Source organism: Bubalus kerabau, chromosome 8 (assembly GCF_029407905.1).
Source record: "Bubalus kerabau isolate K-KA32 ecotype Philippines breed swamp buffalo chromosome 8, PCC_UOA_SB_1v2, whole genome shotgun sequence".
Lineage (NCBI taxonomy): Eukaryota > Metazoa > Chordata > Mammalia > Artiodactyla > Bovidae > Bubalus > Bubalus kerabau.
The window spans coordinates 66,789,994-66,815,732 of NC_073631.1; the positions used below are offsets into that span (position 1 = coordinate 66,789,994).

The following is a 25,739-nucleotide window of genomic DNA, read 5'->3' on the forward strand; positions in this document are numbered from 1 at the left end:
AAGTTGTTCAGGGTGTGGCTTCCAGGAAAGATCCTTAAGTGGGCTGACTCAGCTGCAGATGTGAGGCAAGAGTTCCAGAAGCCATCCTGAACCAACAGAAGACCCAGGTGAGAAGGACTCAAAAGTCCCTCACGGCAGTGGAACTGCCAAACCAACCCTGGACTGCTCATTACTGGACTTCTTTTCTATGAGAAAGAAGTAAACCTCTGCCTTGTTTAAGCCACTTGATTTGAGTATTCTGTTATAGACAGCCAGACATAAGTCTGAACAGCACAATTTCCAACAAGGTTACCAAGCACGAATGTTTCTACCATTCAATGGTAGAAGCAACTTAAGTTATCCTAGACATATTTCAAATGGGTGCAGACTTTCAGTTATATGCCTATATCTTACTGCTCTCTTTTCCTTCCTGAAGACATGCTGTGTGGGAGTCTATGTCAATACTGTACTCATTCCTTCATACTTATCCCAAAGAAAGAACATATCAACTATCTAAATAAATCATAAGGAAACTCTATTTTTGAAAGTGTCTACTAACAGATGTTGTTGACTACTGGTAACAGAAATGCAATGCAGGATTCTAACTAATGAGTTGAATATGAAAAGCTTCAAAATCCATGAGCCATACAGAAATTATTACTATTGATATTATTTCATGCTTATAACATACACTCCTCATATAACTTACACACATAAAATCAGCTTCAAAAACACTTTTATTATGGTAGATAATATACACCATGTGTACAACAAAATGTATTCTTTAAATTGGCTTTATATTTTGCTGCAATTCTTGCTTTGAAGGAAAAAAAAAAAACTTTAAGTGCTGAACATAACCCACAAGACTGAAAAGAACATTTTTTTTGCAAGTTAAAGTCACTCTACTATAATGAGGTCATCAAAAAGTTCAGAGTTTTAACTTCTCATAATCTGCTATAGTGAAATGATTTGGTGCTTTTATATAATTATAGGTATTTTAATGAACAAATATACCACAATTTTAAAAGTGCAAAAAATAGTAAATTCTTTCCATATTCTAGACATAAACTATGTTAAAAGTCTCTCCTCTTTTTTTTTTAAAGAGTCTCTGTTTCATTTTTATGAATAAAATCAAATGATGGTGGCAAAGAAGGGGTAGAGAACTTCAAATATTAACTTTGAGGTTATGTAAATAACAAACTTTGCACTCAAGTCTGTGGGTTCATCCCTAGCTTAATTAGCAGTTATTTCAATATACAAAGAAGAATCAGGGTAATGACAAGTAAAATAGCCTATCCCTGGGTGAAAAGACTGGAGTACTCAAGGGCATCATTTTGGCCACCAAAAAGTAACTAAGCTAGAAGGGACTTTTCTCAGAAATGTTTTACATAATCAAGTGTTAATCAAAATATCATCAGCACATTGTTTATAGAAATGCCACAATCTCAAGACATAAAACTTGGAGTGAAAAGTTACATTAAATTTAATGAACTCTGCAAATTTCATGTTTCATACACACACGACACACACACACATATATATATGCCACTCTTCCCCAATTATATTTTTAAATGACAAGATGAGACTTATATTCCATTAATCCCAAAACACTAGTATCAAAAATGGGAAACGTGTATATTGCAATATGACACACCCAATATAAACTATTCTCTATTTGACCAGAGAGTGCCGACAACAAATGGGTTTTTAAATACTTGGAAATACTTAAAAGCCCCAAGTTTCATTTGTTTACTTTCAAAACTTTCTAAGAGAAAGTGTAAAACCAAAACAAAACAATTTTATTTTAATATTCACGTTTTGAAATATATTATCTAAATTCCTCCAAATCTCTCTTGGTAATATAGACTCAAAAATACATAACTCTAGGAAAGCGATTGGACCAGGATTAAGATTGGCTCTGTTGTTTTGGTTGGCTTTTTATGCTCTGCTTCTTTTATTATTCCTACTTGTTTTAACATTTCTTTTATGTGAAAATAGTCCGTATTTTTTCTCATTAAAAAAAATACTTTTACCTGACCCTGAGAGGAGAACTTAAAGTAATGCTTTTCACATGTCCAACTCAAACTGCAGGATTGGTGTTTTGTTTCTCCTTTTAATTTATAATAAAATTATACCCTTGTGAAGCCCAAAGTAAGATAATATTGAGTTATACAAAACTCAGGAACTGAAAATATCATCAGCCTCTGAGTCACTAGAAATCAGCATACCACAGGCTACACTCCATTTGGATGGCTAATTAACTACAAACATAAATTATCTCACTGGGCTGCAAATGACTACATTTTTAGTAATAAAGTGGTAACTTATGTACTGCTCTGGTTTTCTTTAAAAGAAGCAACTAAAATTTTTTCAGGGGTATTAGAAGTTAATAAATGATCACTCTAAACTTTAATGTTCTTCTAAAGGCCTAAAATCACTACCTGAAGAAATATATGTTCCTTTCTTAGAGTTTAAAGGAAAAAACTAGATAGCACTGTCTGTGAAACACACTAACAAAAGTATTACCTTAAATAGGACATATTTTTCAGAAGCTGTAATATACAAATTAAGCACAAAGACTAGTATGTTAAAGAGCAATGCTGTTTTTACAAAAATGACTTTAATTAAGCCTGGGGGAGAAAATCAACACGTACAAAATACTATCCATATACAAAATAATATAAATTTTACAATGAATATTATAATATAAAGCTGAAAATGAGATACCTTGTGATTTGTTAACATTTTTGATGACTTTCTGAAGTTCTTTCAACTCCATATCAAGTTCCTCATAGTTTAGTTCTCTAGATTCAACTTTTGGAGCTTGGAACAAAGAAGGATCTGTCCCCAGGTATGAACACTGCAAATGACCATCATCACTCAGAGTGACTATCACTCCCTTTAAATCACTTTAAAAAAAAAAAGGAAGAGAAAATGAGACATAATTAAAAATGTTTAATGGATTTAGACTTGACCAACTACACTTTCTTTCAATTCAGCTTCAACATACCATTAGGAAAATGGAGGAGGCCATGAAAAGAAATGTGGGCCCTTCTCTTTTCCTTTTGTTTCTTTCTACCCTTGGGACATATGCTCCCTCTCCCTCCCCAGGTCCACTCACCATGGCTTCCTTCACGTACACTCCTACTCAAGGAGCTCTCTGGTCTGTTATCTCTCCCTTCACTTTTTTTTATTTTTTAATTTTATTTTATTTTTAAACTTTACATAATTGTATTAGTTTTGCCAAATATCAAAATGAATCCGCCACAGGTATACATGTGTTCCCCATCCTGAACCCTCCTCCCTCCACCCTCCCCATACCATCCCTCTGGGTCGTCCCAGCGCACCAGCCCCAAGCGTCCAGTATCCTGCATCGAACCTGGACTGGCAACTCGTTTCATACATGATATTTTACATGTTTCAATGCCATTCTCCCAAATCTTCCCACCCTCTCCCTCTCCCACAGAATCCATAAGACTGTTCTATACATCAGTGTCTCTTTTGCTGTCTCGTACACAGGGTTATTGTTACCATCTTTCTAAGTTCCATATATATGCGTTAGTATACTGTATTGGTGTTTTTCTTTCTGGCTTACTTCACTCTGTATAATAGGCTCCAGTTTCATCCAGAAGTCTCCCTTTCTCTCACTTACTAGCTCTTGCCCCATCACTCTTATCATCCGGATTATCTCTTTTCCTCCCCACCCTTTCACTCTTTCTTTCTCTCTTAAAGTCTCCCTTATCTCTGTTACTCTCTAGAAACAGCCATAATATATAAATTATAGATAACTTAAGCATAAATGTTTAATAATAAAAGTTGTATGTTTTCCTGAACTTACTATAGAAGTAGATGAAATGATACTATTTGCTTCCTCCCCATCCTACGCAGAGGGAAAGAAACTCAATATTGTCATGAGTCATTTTGAACTGATATACAATGACTTTGTTTGTTGTGTTTTCTGGCTTTTGATTTTTACAAAAGTTTTCCAACCCTGTTATAAAAGTTAAATATTAATCAAAAACAACAGAAAACTTGAGAGATACAATAACTTGAAAAAAAAATGTGGTTATTCATCTGAAGAAAAGGAGTTAGGATATATATAAGGGTCTAGGACTCATTCAGAACAAATAAGAATTTTTTAATTCTTTTGGTCATGAAAAAATGTAGCTCATTAATCTAAAAGTTCAGCTTGACTAAGAGTAAACACTATCATTGCTCAATCCATCCCATAAGGTGGCCACCAGCAACTTTACCATCTGCTTTAAACACAACATTCCTACACAATCTTTTTCCAGGGCTTATACATAATTCTGTACTGTGACCTCATAATAATAATAAATAGATTGGTATTTATAATAATAATAAATAGATTGGTAATAATAATAAAAAAAATAGATTGGTATCACTGATTCAACAGATTAAAAAACTAGCTAAAAACTAAAAGGATACTTAGGTTCTAGCTCTACCTCTGCCCAGTGTAGTTGTGTCAACTTGGTCAAGTCTTCCTAAATGCTCTTATTTCTGAAATGAGAAGGTGAAAGTAGGTGATCCTCAAAGGTCTTTAAGTCAAACAAACTTGTTCTGCCAATCTAGCTCAGAAAATAAATACTCCCAAATAAAATTATTTTCCTAAAATAAAATGTTTTCACCCCTACAGAACCTCTGGACCTGACCTTTTCTTTTCAGGCAACTGAAGCCACCTAGTGGCCACAGAAATCTCAACTTCCAGCTCAGACAAACTCATTTCAAGAGGGCAAACCTCTGTCCCTATTGAGTTAGTCTGTTCCCCATTCGAATCAGACCTACTAAAGTCTGGGAACACAATAAGCCCTAAGGAAACACTAGGAAAGGCAGAGGTTCTGTAGGGCAGAGGTTCTCAGACAATGTGGTAATCATCAACTCTTTGAATCCAAAAGGGTTATATCCATTTCATCTTCACCCTTTGAGTGGCCCATTATAAAGGAAACGTAGCATGAGCCAATCTAAGTATACCTTACTATCCAAATTTACTTGCTCTTTGAACTGGATAGCTTATTAGAGAATCAGTTACATCCCACTGTTTTAGATGGCAAAAAGCAATAATTTAAACCCAGGGATTTATCTAAAAATTTATCTGAACCTATTAAGTTTCTGAGTTCAGACACAGTTTGATACTGGTATATACACATATTTTCTTCAGTGTCTCAAAAAGAAAAAATTCCTTACTGATGTTTTGAGGTGTTCAAAAGGAAAAGAGAGGAGCCAGGATCTTTCCTTACTGAAAGAGCTTACCAAGGGTCTCCAGAATGCCTTCACACTAAATTATAAAACTTAAGCAATTTACTTTTTTCTTATCAATGGCATTAGAGCCATTACATACAATTTGGATCAAATAACAAAAATTTAGAATAGCTGAATTCATTTAACATTGCATGGTTTATTCCATAGGAACACTAATACAAGCTCTAAAAACTTTAGAATAAATGAGTGAAATTTCTGTCTATGAGGGGACAGACAGTTTGACACAGGCCTATAGTACTACTTAATATATAAGTAATGTCATCACTCGTTATGTTAAACACAAAGGAAAATTTTTAATATACATATATATCATTTCTAAAGTTAAGCCCAACTTAAGTATAAAGCCCAAATTAAATAGAAAAACAAGATTTTTTTAATATCTTGAATTTTTTACATAAAAAAAAAATCTTTCTACTTAAAAAATATCTTCTTACACAATATTTATTGTCCATGTGACAATATGTAAATTGTTTTGAGTGATAGAATTTTATGCTGGAAGATGTCATCAAGTAAACCAAGTATTGTGTACCCCATTACTTACACATTTAAAGTAGAGTTAACACTGCCAAATTAAGTCTCAGGATTATTACTGGTCCTTGAAATACATCAGCTAAACCAAGGAACCAGAATAATGTATTTTACGAGGACTCAAGGTCAAAGATGTTATATTACTAGGACATAATAATTTTGTGATTTTAGCAATGGAGCATGAAATTAAACAATAGAGCTAGCTTAGGAATTTGAAAGTAATTGTTTCATCATTCAGTAAACAGATCCTGGCCCTAACAATACATTCAAACAAAATTCCAGATGGATTTTAAAAGTTAAATTTAAAAATATGAAACTACAAAAATATTTATCTGCCCTTGAGATGGAAAGAACTTTGCTGTGAAAAAGCAATAGAGGAAACTACAAAGCAAAGGATCTCTAAATTAAACCACAAAAAAGTTTGAAACTTGTTATATGCTTTAAAAATAACATCATGGTAAAAAGAACAAAAGACAAGCAAACTGGGGGAAACCTTGGCAACCAACATAAAATATATGATTTAAGTTGAACTGTATGAAGTTGTGGATATTCACTATTTTTGACCTATAAAATTTTTTTATATATTTCATCTAACATGTAAAGAACTCTTACAAATCAATGAAAATATGAGTACATCCCCAAAGAAAAAGATTGAAGGGAATATACAATTCACTTGAATCAGCTACTTAAAAGTTGAGTAATCTATGGAATTAAAACCTTCATCTAGTTCTTTTTCTGACAAGGCCAAGCTATAAAATTAAAAATCTGAAAGTACTTGAAATACTCAAAAAAATAAAAATGAACACTTTCTTTTACTAATACGATAAAAACAAATGAATAATAGCTTTAAAAACAAAAGAAGAGAACATGCATTGAATCAAATGGTTTCTTGTCCAGCTGCACCTTATGCAAAATAGAAATATTTCAAGCTCTCAAATCTTCAGTGTGGTTTTTATTATGAGATATAGATATCACAGAAATCTTTAAAACTTAAATACTACTTATTGTACTCAATTTTTACTCTGCCTCAATACACAGCACATGATTTAAAGGCAGTTCCCTTACCCATAGCAGGCAGACTCAGTGGAGGCAGTCCTTCCTTAGCCCCAACAGGCTAGACTTGATCACTTGAACATATTTTGAGTCACTTTGTAATCAGTTGTTTAAGATATGTATATTAAGCATCTGCTATACCAGAGTTACAAAGGCAAATAAGATATGGTGCTGACTCCATCAAAAAAAATTCTGGTCTAATTGCAAAGGAAAAACCTATTTTAAAAAAATAGCAATTGCAACAGAATGTGTCAGATGCTATATGAAGAGTGCAGTATAATGACCATACATGAAACAGCAGAGCAAGTCTTCACTGGGCAAAGGATGCAGAATCTAGATCCTGAGTTATAAGTAGATTCTCAGAGATTTAAAAAGGAAAAAGTGAACAGACTAAAGGCAGAGGACCCTGGCCTTGGTGAACTCTTTCTGTCCCATGACTTTAAATACCCTTTTTGTGCCAGCTCCATTTATATCTCCAAACAGACATCTCACCCGAAGTCGAACTGTGTACATCCAGTGGCGTACTTGATATCTCCACTTGGAAGGCGAATAGACATCTAAAGCTGGACATGGCTACAGCTGAGCTCCTGATTTTGGCTGCTTCCCTCCAATTTAAATGTTATTCCTTAAGCCTTTCATCTTTCCAAGAAAAGGAAATGTATTACACAGGCAGTGAAACTAAGAAGCTCAAAGTGGTTAGACTGAAGAAAGTTAAGAGGGATATAGAAATTACATGGGCTTCCTAGGTAGCTCAGTGATAATCTGCCTGCCAAACCAGGAGACACAGGTCCCATCACTGAGTCGGGAAGATGCCCTGGAGAAGGGAGTGGCAATCCACTCCAGTATTCTTGCCTGGGAAATCTCATAGACAGAGGAGCCTGGCAGGCTACAGTCCATCGTAAGACACGACTTAGTGACTAAACAATAACAACAGAATTACATAGAGTAAAATCTTACAGGCTCTTGTAAACTCTGTTTAAAATTGTTAATTTTATACTTAAAAAAATAAGAAATCACAAAAGGTTTTAAAGTAGAAGAGAGAGAAGCAGCAAGATCTGATTTATCTTTGACAAAGATCTATTCTAATTGCTTGTGGAGAGACCACTGGGGGGTGGGGGTGGGGGGGTTAATACAGGAAGGACAGGCAAGGACAATGAGAATGAAGAAGGGGAAAGATAAAAACATATTTAGAAGATATAATCACATTATCTCACTTAATCACCCCAGTAACCTTATGAAGAGAGGTTTCATATGCCTTCACTTTACAAAAAAAAAAAGAAGAAGAATGAAACCCTGGAAAAACAGAAAATAATAGAGACTGGTTACCAGGAGATAATAAGCACAGCTGCAAAAAGCTGCAGAATTTCTGGCATCAGATATGAAATTTCCATTTCTATATAGCTGCCCTCAGAAGGCAACAAATGACACTTCATACAAAACGATTTTTTAGAGTGGATTATATATTCAGCAAATATTAAATGCTGAGAAACAAAATGATTTGACATTTAACTGAGCTGTACTTTAAATGAAATACAGAAGAGCTTTTATTCAAACAAAATGCCTAAGTATTCAAGAGTCAAATATGGCAAATAAAAAACTAAAAGAGACAAATTCTCCAAGGTCATGTGAATGATATTTGTTTTAATCTACAAAATTAAATACAAAATGATTACAGTTAGATCCTCACATTGAGATTGGTGCAAAAGTAATTGCTATTTCAGACCGTGAATTTTAAATCATTATAACTAGGCTCAAACATATCTTTATTAATCAAAATAGGAATCATTATCATCACACATTTTTGCCAATGAGAAATGTTTGTTTATTTCTGTAGCATACAAATCTATGCTTTGGTAAAAATAGAAATATAAACCAATGGAACAAGATAGAAAGCCCTGAAATAAACCTATGCACCTATGGATACCTTATTTTTGACAAAGGAAACAAGAATATGCAATGGGGCAAAGACAGCCTCTTCAATAAGTGGTTCTGGGAAAACTGGTCAGCTACATGTAAAAGAATGAAATTAGAACAATTCCTAACCATACACAAAGATAAACTCAAAATGGATTGAAGACCTAAATGTAAGATCAGAAACTATAAAACTCTTAGAGGAAAGCATAGGCAGAATAGCCTATGACATAAATCAAACTGATATCCTCTATGACCCACGTCCTAGAGTAACGGAGATAAACACAAAAGTAAACAAGTGGGACCTGATTAAACTTAAAAACTTTTGCACAGCAAGGGAAACTATAAGCAAGGTGAAAAGACAACCCTCAGAATGGGAGAAAATAATAGCAAAGAAACAACTGACAAAGGATTAATTTCCAAAGCAGCTCATACAAGTCAATGCCAGAAAAACAACCAACCCAATCAAAAAGTGGGAAAAAGACCTAAACAGACATTTCTCCAAAGAAGACATACATGGCTAACAAACACATGAAAAGATGCTCAACATCGCTTGTTATTAGAGAATTACAAATCAAAACTACAATGAGATATATCCTCAAACCAGTCAGAACAGCCATCATCAAAAAGTCTACAACAATAAATGCTGGAGAGGGTGTGGAAAAAGGGAACGCTCTTGCACTGTTGGTGAGAATGTAAATTGATACAGCCACTATGGAAGACAGTATGGAGATTCCTTTAAAAAAAAAATAGGGATAAAACCACCATGTGACCCAACAATCCCACTCCTAGGCAAATACCCTAAGGAAACCAAAATTGAAGAAAAACACATGTACCCCAATGTTCATTGCAGCACTCTTTACAATAGCTAGAACACAGAAGCAACCTAGATGTCCATCAACAGATTTTAAAGCTCAACATTCAGAAAACGAAGATCATGGCATCCAGTCCCATCACTTCATGGCAAATAGATGGGGAAACAGTGGAAACAGTGGCAGACTTTATTTTTCTGGGCTCCAAAATCACTGCAGATGGTGACTGCAGCCATGAAATTAAAAGATGCTTACTCCTTGGAAGGAAAGTTATGACCAACCTAGATATCATATTCAAAAGCAGAGACATTACTTTGTCAACAAAGATTCATCTAGTCAAGGCTATGGTTTTTCCTGTGGTCATGTATGGATGTGAGAGTTGGACTGTGAAGAAGGCTGAGCGCCGAAGAATTGATGCTTTTGAACTGTGGTGTTGGAGAAGACTCTTGAGAGTCCCTTGGACTGCAAGGAGATCCAACCAGTCCATTCTGAAGGAGATCAGCCCTGGGATTTCTTTGGAAGGAATGATGCTGTAGCTGAAACTCCAGTACTTTGGCCACCTCATGTGAAGAGTTGACTCATTGGAAAAGACTCTGATGCTGGGAGGGATTGGGGGCAAGAGGAGAAGGGGACGGCAGAGGATGAGATGGCTGGATGGCATCACTGACTCGATGGACGTGAGTCTGAGTGAACTCCAGGAGTTGGTGATGGACAGGGAGGCCTGGCGTGCTGCAATTCATGGGGTCGCAAAGAGTCAGACACGACTAAGCGACTGATCTGATCTGATCTGATAAAAAGGAATGACTTTGAATCAATTCTAATGAGACGGATGAACCTAGAACCTATTATACAGAGTGAAGTAAGTCAGAAAGAGAAAGATAAATGTAATATCCTAACACATATATATGGAATCTAGAAAGATGGTACCAAAGAATTTATTTGTATGACCACGTTACTTTGCCAACAAAGGTCCGTCTACTCAAGGCTATGGTTTTTCCAGTAGTCATGTATGGATGTGAGAGTTGGACTATAAAGAAAGCTGAGCACAGAAGAATTGATGCTTGTGAACTGTGCTGTTGGAAAAGACTCTTGAGAGTCCCTTGGACTGCAAGGAGATCCAACCAGTCCATCCTAAAGGAGATGAGTCCTGGATGTTCTTTGGAAGGACTGATGTTGAAGCTGAAACTCCAATACTTTGGCCACCTGATGTGGAGAGCTGACTCATTTGAAAAGACCCTGATGCTGGGAATGATGGAGGGCAGGAGGAGAAGGGGACGACGGAGGATGAGATGGTTGGATGGCATCACCGACACAATGGAGATGGGTTTGGGTGGACTCCGGGAGTTGGTGATGGACAGGGAGGCCTAGCATGCTGCGGTTCATGGGGTCGCAAAGAGTTGGACACGACTGAGCGACTGAACTGAACTGAGCTAAACTGACAAGATGGACCTTTGTTGGTAAAGTAATGTCTCTGCTTTTTAATATGCTGTCTAGCCTGGTGGGCTGCTGTCTATGGGGTTGCACAGAGTCGGACACGACTGAAGCGACTTAGCAGCAGCAGCAGCTTGGTCATAACTTTCCTTTCAAGGAGTAAGCATCTTTTAATTTCATGGCTGCAGTCACCATCTGCAGTGATTTTGGAGCCCCCAAAAATAAAGTCTGACACTGTTTCCACTGTTTCCCCATATATTTGCCATGAAGTGATGGGACTGGATGCCGTGATCTTAGTTTTCTGAATGTTGAGCTTGAAGCCAACTTTTTCACTCTCCTCTTTCACTTTCATCAAGAGGCTCTTTAGTTCTTCCTCACTTTCTGCCATAAGGGTGGTGTCTTCTGCATATCTGAGGTTATTGATATTTCTCCCGGCAATCTTGATTCCAGCTTGTGCTTCCTCCAGCCCAGCATTTTTCATGATGTACTCTGCATCCAAGTTACATAAGTAGGGTGACAATATACAGCCTTGACGTACTCCTTTTCCTATTTGGAACCAATCTGTTGTTCCATGTCCAGTTCTAACTCTTGCTTCCTGACCTGCATATAGGTTTCTCGAGAGGCAGGTCAGGTAGTCTGGCATTCCCATCTCTTTCAGAATTTTCCACAGTTTATTGTGATCCTCAGAGTCAAAGGCTTTGCCATAGTCAATAAAGCAGAAATAGATGTTTTTCTGGAACTCTTTTGCTTTTTCGATGATCCAGCGGATGTTGGCAATTTGATCTCTAGTTCCTCTCCCTTTTCTAAAACCAGCTTACATTATCATATGTAAAATAGATATCCAGTGGGAATTTGCTGTATGTCTCAGGGAACTCAAACAGAGGCTCTGTATCAACTTAGAGGGCTGGGATGGGGAGGGAGATGGGAGGAAGGTTCTGGAGGGGGGACATAGGTATACCTATGGCTGATTCATGCTGAGGTTTGACAGAAAACAACAAAATTCTGTAAAGCAATTTTCCTTCAATTAAAAAATAAAATAATTTTTTTAAAAATCTGTTCTTCAGGATTCAACAAGCAGTTGGAAAGCAGTTTTTGCTGGTTGTGGAAGTGTTATTTCTGCAAAAAGTTGTCAAGGTGCTTGAAGAAGTGGTACTCAGTTGGCGAGAGGTCAGGTGAATATGGCAGATGAGGAAAAACTTCATAGCCTAATTCATTCAACTTTTGAAGCGCTGGTTGTGGGATGTGCAGTCAGTGTAGACACAGATGTTCAGGCACTCCACGATGTGTCATGGAGAACAACTGAGCCCTTCTCTGTTGATCAATGACAGCTGCAAGCACTGCAGTTTTCACTGAATCTTGATTGGCGGAGCATACTTCTCAGCTGTAATGGTTTCGCCAGGATTCAGAAAGTTGTAGTGAATCAGACACCCCCAAACAGTGACCACAACTATTTTTGCTGCAACTTTGGCTTTTGGAACTGCTTTGGAGATTCTTCTTTGTCCAATCACTGAGCTGGTCATATCTGGTTATCATATAAAATCCACTTTTCATTGCATGTCACAATCTAATTGAGAAATAGTTTGCTGTTGCATAGAATAAGACAACACTTCAAAACGATGATTTTTTTGATTTGCAGTCAGCACAAGAGGTACCAATTTACTGAGCTCTTCACCTTCCCAATTTGCTTCAAATGCCACATGACCAGAGAATGGTCAACACTGAGTTCTTCGGCAACTTCTCCTGTAGTTATAAGAGGATGAGTTTCGGTGATCCTCAGCTGACCATTGTCAACTTCCAATGGTTGGCCAATGAACTCATCATCTTCAAGGCTCTTGTCTCTTTGGAAAAACTTATTGAACCACCACTGCACTGTATGTTCATTAGCAATTCCTGGGCCAAATATGTTGTTGATGTTGCAAGTTGTCTTTGCTACTTTATGACCCGCTTTAAACTTGAATAAGAAAATCGCTCAAATTTGCTTTTTGTCTAACACCATTTCCATAGTCGAAATTACATATAAAATAAAACAGCATGCAGTAGTTCACTAGCAAGAAACATAAAGGAAGAAAAGTGCATTAAAATGATGTATAACAAAACCACATTTATTTAAGAATGTATTCCAATATCAAATGGCAAATTTTGACAATGCAAAACCGCAATTACTTTTGCACCAACCTAACAGCTGACAAAACCATTTGAAATTTAGTAGTAAAAGCATATTTGATAGCCATTTAGGAGCTGGTATTGTCAGCAGGTTCCAACTCTGAAGAATAAGATGAAATTTTAAATATCTTTGGATAAAAATTATCAACTGTAAACTATCTGAGTTATAAAGTAGATTCATAGGTATCTACAGAGTCTAACAGGGATGTGGCTTTCTGGTTAGTTCTTATGAAGACATTATGCCTTAAACAAAAGAGAAATAATTTTTATGCTAGAAATACTTCATATTATAATTGCTCTTACGGTTAAGCCAATTTTGGATTCTTTCATGCCTTTGCCAAAATAATACTAAAACAGAAAACAAAAAGTAGGAAGGAGCATGCTATTCTTCTAGTCTTTTTACTATTTACCTCTCATTTCCAGAATTAATTCACATGTGATGTGTAAGCAAGGAAATGATGTCAGTAGAACTGTGAAGTTGATTCATACTGGTTTTCCTATCTCCTGAATGTTTTGAACTTCCAAGTAGTAGCAAAGAAATAAAGTACATGGCTATACACAATGCAGCATCATTCCACTATATCTCCTGAATGTTTTGAACTTCCAAGTAGTAGCAAAGAAATAAAGTACATGGCTATACACAATGCAGCATCATTCCACTATTCTTCGTGGCTCGGTGTGCAAATATGTCCTGGATTGAAAGTGCTTCTTACATGGTTCTCACGATCAGTGTGTATTTTGCTCTGGTTTTGTCCTTCACCCTTTCTTCAGATTATCATCATCTTTCTATTTAAAAGTAAAGTCCTATTTTAATATGATTGTTATTTGGGTTTGTTTTTTTTATTTGGTAGGTTTGATTAGATTTTGTTACTTTCTGGTGCTCTAATTACAGCTGTATAAATTTTAAATGATCTACCCCATGACAATTTATTTTTTATTTGTTTTTTAATGACATTTAGTTGATTTACAATGCTGTGCCAATCCCTGATGTACACTAAAGCAATTCAGTTTTTCACATATATACATTATGTTTTAATATTATTTTTCACTATGGCTTATCCCAGGAGATTGGATATACTTCCCTATGCTATACAGTAAGACCTGACTGCTTGTCCATTCTAAATGTGGCAATTTATTTTTATAGCCTCCTTATTGTTAACTTGTAATTTATTACATTATAACATAAATAATTGTAATATTGGAGCCTCTGGGATTTGGAGAACAGGTGTGATGAAATTCTAGTAAGAAGAAAATGAGAGAAGAAGAGAGAGAAAAGTTTAGACTATGTATGAAAAAGAACAAGCAGCCTGGATACAACATTCAGTGGATTAAATAAAGAGGAAAGAAACTCTTGGGAATAAAGCCGTCTAAAGATCTTAAACTTTAATCCATATAATTACAGAACCAGTGAAGGCTTTTCAGCTAGTGAGTGACATCAGCAAAAATATGGTTTTAAAAGATGCATTCTAAAAGATGTTTAAAAGAATTCTTACCAAAATGATCCATAAAGTAATGTAATCCAAATGAAAATCCCGGAAAGTTTTTTCTTTTTTTTTTTGTAGAAACTGACAAGCTGATTTCCACATTTCTATGAAAATGCCAAAAAGACTAGAATGGCAAAACAATAATGAAAAAAGAACAGAGATGGAAGGTTTTCATAATTTGACTTCAAGACACATTATAAATCTAGAGTAGTCAAGACGATGCAGTATTGACATGAGGATAAATAGATCAATGGAACAAAAGGAGACTCCAGAAACAAACCTACACTCATGCAGTCAACTGATTTTCAACAAAGATGCCAAAGGCATTTAATGGGGAAAGGAAAGTCTTTTTAATAAATGGTGTTTGAAGAACCGGCTATCCATATGGAAACAATAAAACTCACAGTATACACAGAAATTAATTTGAGATGGATCACTGAACCAAACATAAGAGTTAAACCTATAAGCTTTAAAAAAAAAAAAAAAAAAAAACAATAAGCTTTTTAAAGAAAATATAGAACAATATCTTCGTGACCTGGAATAGATATAAGATTTCTTAGGATGTAGATAGTAAAAATCATAAAAGAAAATGACAAGTTAGATTTCATATTCAAAGCTTCTTATCAAAAGAACCCTTAAAAACACATAAAGAACTATTAAAATAAATGAAAACATACACACACAACAAACTCAACTGGGAGAAACCTCCACAGCCACTTTACAAAGTATAAAACTTGTCAACAAACTAAGAAAAATGCTCAATATTATTAGTCATTAGGGAAATGAAAATTAAAATCACTATTAGAAGACTTCCCAGGAGCCAACTCATTTGAAAACACCCTGATACTGGGAAAGACTGAGGACAAGAGGAGAAGGAAGCAACAGAGGACGAGATGGTTGGGTGGCATCGTCGATTCAATGGACATGAGTTTGAGCAAACTCCAGGAGACAGTGTAGGACAGGGACGCATGGCATGCTGCAGTCCATGGGGTCGCAAAGAGTTGGACACGACTGAGAGACTGAACAACAACAAATGCCACATTAACACTGATAACTGCTGAAGCTGGGCACTGGATACAAGGCAGTTCACGATACCGTCCACTTACTTTGTATATATTTAAGCATTTCCATAACAGAAAAGTTGGAGGGTTTAAAAGAAGCAAATAAAATGCATACATAGATACACAAATATGTATAAAATGATACCAGCAACACTAAATACTTGTAGTGATAATGAATGCAATCTACCTTGACATGACCTGGGACCTGCCTCATACTTTAGCACCCATTCCCACTCTTATTCAACTTTCTCTTCCATCCTGCCCATTTCTCTTTATCAGTGTGGTAGATTGCAAATACGGCCCAAATTTTCTCTGCTATATATCCACAGCTCTTGCAATGTGACTGTATAGCTTCTTTCATCAAGGATTGCAGTCTAGTCCCTCACCTCTTCAATCTGGACTAGACCTGTCTCTTGCTTAGGCTAAGAGAATAATGAGAGCATCTTGGATTGATGGGCTAGAAACCCAATTATGTGTGTCCTTAAAAAAGACAAAAAAATGGAAAGTGACAGAGAAACAAAGAAAGAGATCAGGAAAAGACAGACATGGAGAGACATTGGCGTAATGTATCTATAAACCAGGGAATAGCAAGGGTTGCCAGACAGAAGCTGGGAGAGAAGCATGGAATACATTCTCCCTCAGGGCCTTTAAAAGGAAATATTCACTTACACCTTGATTTGGACTTCTGTCCATGGAAATTGTTAAATAATACTTTATATTTTTTTCTATTGTATATTGTCACCCTGCTTATTTAACTTACATACAGAGAACATCATGCAAAATGTCAGGCTGGATGAATCATAAACTAGAATCAAGATTGGCAGAAGAAATATCAATAACCTCAGATATGCAGATGATACCACTTAATGGCAGAAAGTGAACAGGATCTAAAGAGCCTTTTGATGAAGGTCAAAGAGGAGAATGAAAAAGTTGGCTTAAAGCTCAACATTCAAAAAACTAAGATCATGGCATCCAGTCCTATCACTTCATGGCAAATAGATGGGGAAAATGTAGAAACAATGTCAGATTTCATTTTCCTGGGCTCCAAAATCACTGCAGATGGTGACTGCAGCCATGAAATTAAAAGACGCTTACTCCATTGGTAGCTTGATAGGGACTGCATTGAATCTATAGATTGCTTTGGGTAGTATACTCATTTTCACTATATTGATTCTTCTGATCCATGAACATGGTGTATTTCTCCATCTATTTGTGGCATCTTTGATTTCTTTCACCAGTGTTTTATACTTTTCTATATATAGGTCTTTTGTTTCTTTAGGTAGATTTATTCCCAAGTATTTTATTCTTTTTGTTGCACTGGTGAATGGAATTGTTTCCTTAATTTCTCTTTCTGTTTTCTCATTGTTAGTGTATAGGAAAGCAAGGGATTTCTATGTGTTAATTTTATACCCTGCAACTTTACAATATTCATTGATTAGCTCTAGTAATTTTTCAGAGAACTAGAATAATTTCACAATTTGTATGGAAATACAATAAAAAAAAAAACTCGAATGCCAAAGCAATCTTGAGAAAGAAGAATGGAACTGGAGGAATCAACCTATCTGGCTTCAAACTATACTACAAAGCTACAGTCATCAAGACAGGATGGTACTGGCACAAAGACAGAAATATAGATCAATGGAACAAAATAGAAAGCCCAGAGACAAATCCACGCACCTATGGACACCTTATCTTTGACAAAGGAGGCAAGAATATACAATGGAAAACAGACAATCTCTTTAACAAGTGGTGCTGGGAAAACTGGTCAACCACTTGTAAAACAATGAAACTAGAACACTTTCTAACACCATACACAAAAATAAACTCAAAATGGATTAAAGATCTAAATGTATGACCAGAAACTATAAAACTCCTAGAAGAAAAGCATAAGCAAAACACTCTCTGACATAAATCATAGCAGGATACTCTATGACCCACCTCCCAGAGTAATGGAAATAAAAGCAAAAATAAACAAATGGGACCTAATTAAACGTAAAAGCTTTTGCACAACAAAGGAAACTATAAGCCGGGTAAAAAGACAGTCTTCAGAATGGGAGAAAATAATAGCAAATGAAGCAACTGACAAAGAATTAATCTCAAAAATATACAAGCAGCTCCTGCAGCTCAATTCCAGAACAATAGACGATCCAATCAAAAAATGGGCAAAAGAACTAAACAAACATTTCTCCAAAGACATCCAGATGACTAACAAACACATGAAAAGATGCTCAACATCACTCATTATCAGAGATGCAAATCAAAACCACTATGAGGTACCATTTCACAATGGTCAGAATGGCTGCTATCAAAAAGTCTACAAAAAATAAATGCTGGAGTGGGTGTGGAGAAAAGAGAACCCTCTTACACTGTTGGTGGGAATGCAAACTAGTGTAGCCACTATGGAGAACAGTCTAGAGATTCTTTTAAAAACTGGAAACAGAACTGCCATATGACCCAGCAATCCCACTGCTGGGCATATACACCAAGGAAGCCAGAATTGAAAGAGACATATGTACCCCAATGTTCATTACAGCACTGTTTACAACAGCTAGGACATGGAAGCAACCTAGATGTCCATCAGCAGATGAATGGATAAGAAAGCTGTGCTACATATACACAATGGAATATTACTCAGCTATTAAAAAATGTATTTGAATCAGTTCTAATGAGGTGAATGAAACTGGAGCCTATTATACAGAGTGAAGTAAGTCAGGAAAAAAAAACACCAATACAGTATATTAACACATATATATGGAATTTAGAAAGATGGTAATGATGCGAGACAGCAAACGAGACACAGATGTAAAGAACAGACTTTTGGACTCTTGTGGGAAAAGGCAAGGGTGGGATGATTTGAGAGAATAGCACTGAAACATGTATATTACCATATGTGAAATAGATCGCTAGTCCAGGTTTGCTGCATGAGACAGGGTGCTCAGGGCCAGTGCACTGGGATAACCCTGAGGGATGGGATGGGGAGGGAGGCGGGAGGGGGGGTTCAGGATGGGGAACACATGTACACCCATGGCTGATTCATGTCAACGTGTGGCAAAAACCACTACAATGTTGTACAGTAATTAGCCTCCAATTAAAATAAATTGATTTTTTTAGGAAAAAAAATATTAAAACACAATAAAATAAACAACAAAACAAAAAACAAAAAAAGACACACCTGCTCCTTGGAAAAATAGCTATGACAAACCTAGACAGTGTATTTAAAAGCAGATACATTGCTGACAAACGTCCGCATAGTCAATGCTATGGTTTTTCCAGTAGTCATGTATAGATGTGACTACTACTACTACTACCAAGCTGCTTCAGTCGTGTCCGACTCTGTGCAACCCCATAGACGGCAGCCCACCAGGCTCCCCCATCCCTGGGATTCTCCAGGCAAGAACACTGGAGTGGGTTGCCATTTCCTTCTCCAATGCATGAAAGTGAAAAGTGAAAGTGAAGTCGCTCAGTCATGTCCGTTGCTCAGCGACCCAGTGGACGTAGCCATCTAGGCTCCTCCATTCATGGGATTTTCCAGGCAAGAGTACTGGAGTGGGGTGCCATTGCCTTCTCTGATAGATGTGACAGTTGGACTGTAAAGAAGGCTGAGTGCCAAAGAATTGATGCTTTTGAACTGTGGTGTTGGAGAAGACTCTTGAGAGTCCCTGAGACAGCAAGGAGATCAAACCAGTCAATCCTAAAGGAAATCAACCCTGAATATTCATTGGAAGAACTGGTGCTGAAGCTGAAGCTCCAATACTTTGGCCACCTGATGCAAACAGCTGAATCATTTGAAAAGACCTTGATGCTGGGAAAGATTGAAGGCAGGAGAAGGGGACGACAGAGGATGAGATGGTTGGGTGGCGTCACTGACTCAATAGACATGTTCAGTTCATTTCAGTCGCTCAGTAATATCAGACTCTTTGCAACCCCATGAGCCACAGCATGACAGGCCTCCCTGTCCATCACCAACTCCCAGAGTTCACCCAAACTCATGTCCATTGAGGCGTGACTCCATCCAACCATCTCATCCTCTGTCGTCCCCTTCTCCTCCTGCCCTCAATCTTTCCCAGAATCAGGGTCTTTTTAAATGAGTCGGCTCTTCACATCAGGTGGCCAAAGTATTGGAGTTTTAGCTTCAACATCAGTCCTTCCAATGAACACCCTGGATTGACCTCCTTTAGAATGGACTGGTTGGATCTCCTTGAAGTCCAAGGGACTCTCAAGAGTCTTCTCCAATATACCACAGTTCAAAAGCATAAATTCTTCAGCACTCAGCTTTCTTTATAGCCCAACTCTCACATTCATACATGACTACTGGAAAAACCATAGCCTTGACAAGATGGATCTTTGCTGACAAAGTAATGTCTCTGCTTTTTTTTTTTTTTTATTTTATTTTTAAACTTTACATAATTGTGTCTCTGCTTTTTAATATGCTGTCTAGGTTGGTCATAATTTTCCTTCCAAGGAGTAAGCATCTTTTAATTTCATGGCTGCAATCACCATCTGCAGTGATTTTGGAGCCCAAAAAAATAAAGTCAGCCACTGTTTCCACTGTTTCCCCATCTATTTGCCACAAAGTGATGGGATCGGATGCCATGATCTTAGTTTTCTGAATGTTGAGCTTTAAGCCAACTTTTTCACTCTCCTCTTTCACTTTCATCAAGAGGCTCTTTAGTTCTTCACTTCCTGCCATAAGTTTGAGCAAATTCTGAGAGGTGGTGAAGGACAGGGTAGCCTGGTGTGCTGCAGTTCATTGGGTTGCAGAGTCAGACACAACTTAGCAACTGAATAACAACAAAATTGTATTTAAGTACCAAGTTTGTTTGAATTTGTTACAGTATCCCCAGCTAAGCAATACACAAGTACAGAGCAGAAAAATCATCCAGCTAAACCCAGCTCAAAACTGAAAATGTTGTTGTTCAGTCAGTTATGTTCAACTCTGGGACCCCATGCACTGCAGCCCTGGTGTGCTTCACTATCTTCCAGAGTTTGTTCAAACTCATGCCCATTGAGTCAGTGATGCCATCCAACCATCTCATCCTCTGTCGTCCCCTTCTCCTCCTGCCTTCAATCTTCCCCAGCACCAGAGTCTTTCCCAAGGAGTCAGTTCTTCACATCAGATGGCCAAAGTACTGAAGCTTCTGCTTCAGTATCAGTCCTTCCAATGAACATTTAGGATTGATTTCCTTTAGAATTGACTGGTTTGATCTCCTTGCAGTCCAAGGGACTCTCAAGAGTCTCTCTCTCTCCAGAAACACAGAAAGCATCAATTCTTTGGCACTCAGCCTTCTTTATGATCCAACTCTCATATCCATACATGTCTACTGGAAAAACCATAGCTTTGACTATACAGGCCTTTGTCAGCATAGTGATGTTTCTACTTTTTAATATGCTGTCTAGGTTCATCATAGTTTTTCTTCCAAGGAGCAAGCGTCTTTTAATTTTGTGGCTCCGGTCACCATCTGCAGTGATTTTGGAGCCCAAGAAAATAAAGTTTGTCACTGTTTCCATTGTTTCCCCATCTATTTTCCATGAAGTGATGGGATCAGATGCCATGATCTTTGTTTTTTTAATGTTGAATTTCAGGCCAGCTTTTTTACTCTCCTCTTTCACCTTCATCAAGAGGCTCATTAGTTCCTCTTCACTCTCTGCCATTAGGTTGGTATCATCTGCATATTTGAAGTTACTGATATTTCTCCCAGCAATCTTGATTTCAGCTTGTGCTTCATCCAGTCTGGCATTTTTCATGATGTACTCTTCATGTAAGGTAAATAAGCAGGGTTACAATATACAGTCTTGATGTACTCCTTTCTGAATTTTGAAGCAGTCCATTGTTTCATGTCCAATTCCAACTGTTGCTTCTTGACCTGCATTCAGGTTTCTCAGGAGGCAGTTAAAGTGGTCTGGTATTTTCATGTCTTTAAGCTACTAAATTGTGAGATGATTTGCTACACAACAAAGCTAATTGACACAATCAACCTTGGAAATACTCATTCTTTTTTTAAAAGTATCTCTTCCAAAGCCAATCTTATCACCTTCATAAAAACTGACTACCTTATTATACCTGATAAATAATACTTCTATAAAAGCACTACCAAATGTTATAGCATTACTTTAAATTTTTTCCTGATTGTCACCTTTGACCACATTGTTAACTCCCTAATGGCAAGCATTATATAACATTGAATTTGTAACCCTCAATGCCAGACACAATGACTTCATCTATATGAAATTTTCAAAAAGAATTCAAAATTCACCTATACTACTACTACTACTACGTCGCTTCAGTCGTGTCCGACTCTGTGCGACCCCATAGACGGCAGCCCACCAGGCTCCCCCATCCCTGGGATTCTCCAGGCAAGAACACTGGAGTGGGTTGCCATTTCCTCCTCCAATGCATGAAAGTGAAAAGTGAAAGTGAAGTCGCTCAGTCATGTCCGACTCCTAGCGACCCCATGGACTGCAGCGCACCAGGCTCCTCTGTCCATAGGATTTTCCAGGCAAGAGTACTGGAGTAGGGTGCCATTGCCTTCTCCTTCACCTATAGTACTAAGTTATAAGCAAATACAAAAACACCACAACATTTCAATGCACCAATCAATAATTACAGACTAACAAGTAAATGTAGAAGACCTCTGTAATGTCCATAATACTTTAAATGGAACCCTTGAGATCAATACAAGACAAAACCAACTTTATCTACAATTATCTAATATCCCTTCATTATTCCTTCTAATCATCAAATAATAAGGCAATGCCAAAAGGGGTGTGAAGATAGAGTATGCATGTGGTAGCTCTAACCTGGCACTGAGTCTTGAACATATGAATGCCAAGAAAACTAGTATGCAAATATATTCTTTCCCAAGGAAAAGAAGGTTTTCTAAAGTAAAAGTTCAAGGCAGTGAATCGTTCCATAAATAAAACTAGATGTTGGAGTCTTTCCCTGATGTATGAAAGAAGACATGATCTGGTGCCATAATTTTCTAATGTACTAAGCCCTTACTGGAATTAAGTCAGGCATTAAGGAAACCACCTGTGTATTTTTAGCTCTTATGTGTTGAGGAGTTACTTTTGCAAGTTTTAAAAATAATTAGGCCTTGTTTGTCCCTCTCTGTATGACCGTCTCTCGGGCAAAGCTTCATATCAATACACTTGATATACACAGTTCATACTTAATACAAAATCTGGGAGCTAAAGGAATCAAGCATAGAACCTAAGTTTCCTCGTTCACAGACAGGTTTTTTGGTTTTTTTTTGGCCGATCTTTCCATACTGACGTCCCACGAATGGAACATTTAAAACAATTTTAAGGTGTAACTTGAGGTTTGTGTAAATGGTTTTCAGTTATTATTGCTATCCATAATTAGCCTCAATAATCAAGAGCTAGATCATTTAATAGAAGAGACATGGTAATTAGAATACCCAAGAAAGGACAAGTAAAATGGGGGGGCCAAGGTCAGAGTCTACAGACATCATAAGAGAAATAACTCTGCAAAGAGAAGTTGTCACATCAAACTGCAGAAATTACAAAGGTTGCAGTTGGGTAGAATGAACAAAATAACTTTTTGCAGTAAAGACATTTCTAAGCATCAAAAACTTAGACATGAGCCTGTTTTTTCAAACCTAACTCTTACTAGACTTACTAGAAAGTCAACACAAGACTGCTAAATCTGGTTAATTATGTTCACAAGACAAAAAAGGTAAATTACTAACCAGAAAAAAAAAAGACATGACTTCTAGAAGGGCCTATTTTGCACTGGGGAAGCAAAATATGTTTAAAAGGACATGACTCAACTCTAACTCCTTCACTATTGAAAAATAAGTATGTATTTAGAACTTGCTGTATCTATACATCGTTCTAGATGTTATAGACAGATAGGTTACACTGGTCATTATCCTCAAAGAATGTAAAGTACAGTGGCAATTACAGATATGCAAATCAAACAAGAATGTATGAAATGTATGAGGCATGCACTAATGGGTGATGGACAAAGTGAAAGAACATCAAAATCAGACAGTGGACAGAGAGAGTGCTTTCTAAAAGAGGAAATACAAGCAGAAATGGGATAAGAAACGAAACAGGGCAATCCAATAAAATTCTCCTTAAAGAGCATGCACACATGTGTGCATACACGCACGCACACACACATGGGCACATACACACACACATACCCTGCACAGGGTACAGGACATTCAGTGAGTGTTTTAACTAAAGTCAGCACCAAACAGATATTCAACAAGTATCTATTTCAGTCTCAATGTATCAGTGATAGTTCTCAAAGTGAAAATACCAGTGAAGAAATGACAAAGAAATCTCTGTTCTCTAGGAGCTCACATGCTGGTAAAGAGAGGAAAAGCAATGAACAAAAGAAATGACTATATAATAAGTTCAAAGATGACAAGTGCTACAGAGAAAAAATAAGAAGGTAAAGTAAGACTCAAATTGGACCTAGGGAAAGGCATGATTTGCATAGGCTAGGGAGGGCATTCCAGAACAGTGGAACAGCATAAGTTGTCACTTGTCTCTATCAGTCAGAAAGTGTATTTCTCCCCAAGAGTATTCATGTGGAAAAGTGGTTCATGATAAAAATTAAAGATGATAAAAATTCTATGACTTTGAAAGAAATGCAAGAAGGCAAAGTGGTTATCTGAGGAGGCCTTACAAATAGCTGAGAAAAGAAGAGAAGCAAAAGGTAAAGGAGAAAGCGAAAATATACCCAATTGAATGCAGACTTCCAGAACAGCAAGATAAGAAAGATAAGAAAGCCTTCTTAAGTGAACAATACAAACAAATAGAGGAAAAGAATAGAATAGGAAAGACTGGAGATGTCTTCAAGAAAATTGGAGATACCAAGGGAACATTTCATGCAAAGATGGGCACCATAAAGGAAAGAAACAGCAAGGAACTAACTGATGAAAGCAAAAGAGATTAAGAAGAGGTGACAAGAATGCACAGAACTGTACAAAAAGGTCTTAATGACCCAGCTAACCATGATGATGTGGTCACTCACCTAGAGCCAGACATCCTGGAGTGTGAAGTCAAGTAGGCCTTAGGAAGCATTACTATGAAAAAAACTAGCAGAGATGATAGAATTCCAGTTGAGCTATTTCAAATACCAAAATATGATGCTGTAAAAGTGCTGCACTCAATATGCCAGCAAATTTGGAAAACTCAGCAGTGGCCACAGGATTAGAAAAGGTCAGTTTTCATTCCAATCCCAAAGGCAATGCCAAAGAATGTTCAAACTTTGTACAACTGTACTCATTTCACATACTAGCAAGGTAATGCTCAAAATCCTTCAAGCTAAGCCTTAGCTGTATGTAAACTGAGAACTTCCAGATGTACAAGCTGGATTTAGAAAAGGCAAAGGCACCAGATATCAAATTGCAAACATTCATTGGGTCATGGAGAAAGCAAGGGGATTCCAGGAAAACATCTATTTCTGCTTCATTGACTATGCTAAAGCCTTTGTCTGTGTGGATCACAACAAACTCTGAAAAATTCTTAAAGAGATGAGAATACCAGACTACCTTTTCTGCCTCCTAAGAAACCTGTATGCAGATCAAGAAGCAACAGTTAGAACCGAACATGAAACAATGAACTGGCTCAAATTGAGAAAGGAGTACGTCAAGGCTGTATACTGTCACTCTGCTTATTTAACTTATATGCAGAGTACAGCACACAAAATGACAGGCTGGATGAATCGCAAGCTGGAATCAAGATCGCCAGGAGAAATATCAGTAACCTCAGATATGCAGATGATACCACTCTAATGGCAGAAAATGAAGAGGAACTAAAGAGGAAGGTGAAAGAGGAAAGTGAAAAAGCTGACCTAAAACTCAACCTTCAAAAAACTAAGATGAGGCATATGGTCCTGTCACTTCATGGCAAACAGAGGGAGAGAAAATGGAAACAGTGGACAATTTCATTTTCTTGGGTTTCAAAATTAGTACAGACGGTGACTGCAGCCATGAAATTAAAACACTTGCTCCTTGGAAGAAAAGCTATGACAAACCTAGACAGCGTATTAAAAACCAAGA

At 37.0% G+C, this 25,739-nt stretch overlaps 1 protein-coding gene across 5 annotated transcripts in view; it reads right to left on the reverse strand.

Annotated features, from left to right (window-relative positions):
* The window catches only part of BBS9 (Bardet-Biedl syndrome 9), a 481,177-nt gene that overhangs the window by 288,056 nt on the left and 167,382 nt on the right, over window positions 1-25,739 (reverse strand). For all 5 annotated transcript variants that reach the window (XM_055590433.1, XM_055590432.1, XM_055590431.1 and 2 more), the window contains one exon: window positions 2,707-2,888. In XM_055590433.1, coding sequence (XP_055446408.1) covers window positions 2,707-2,888 — 182 coding nt within the window. The remainder of the gene's footprint in view (window positions 1-2,706; window positions 2,889-25,739) is intronic.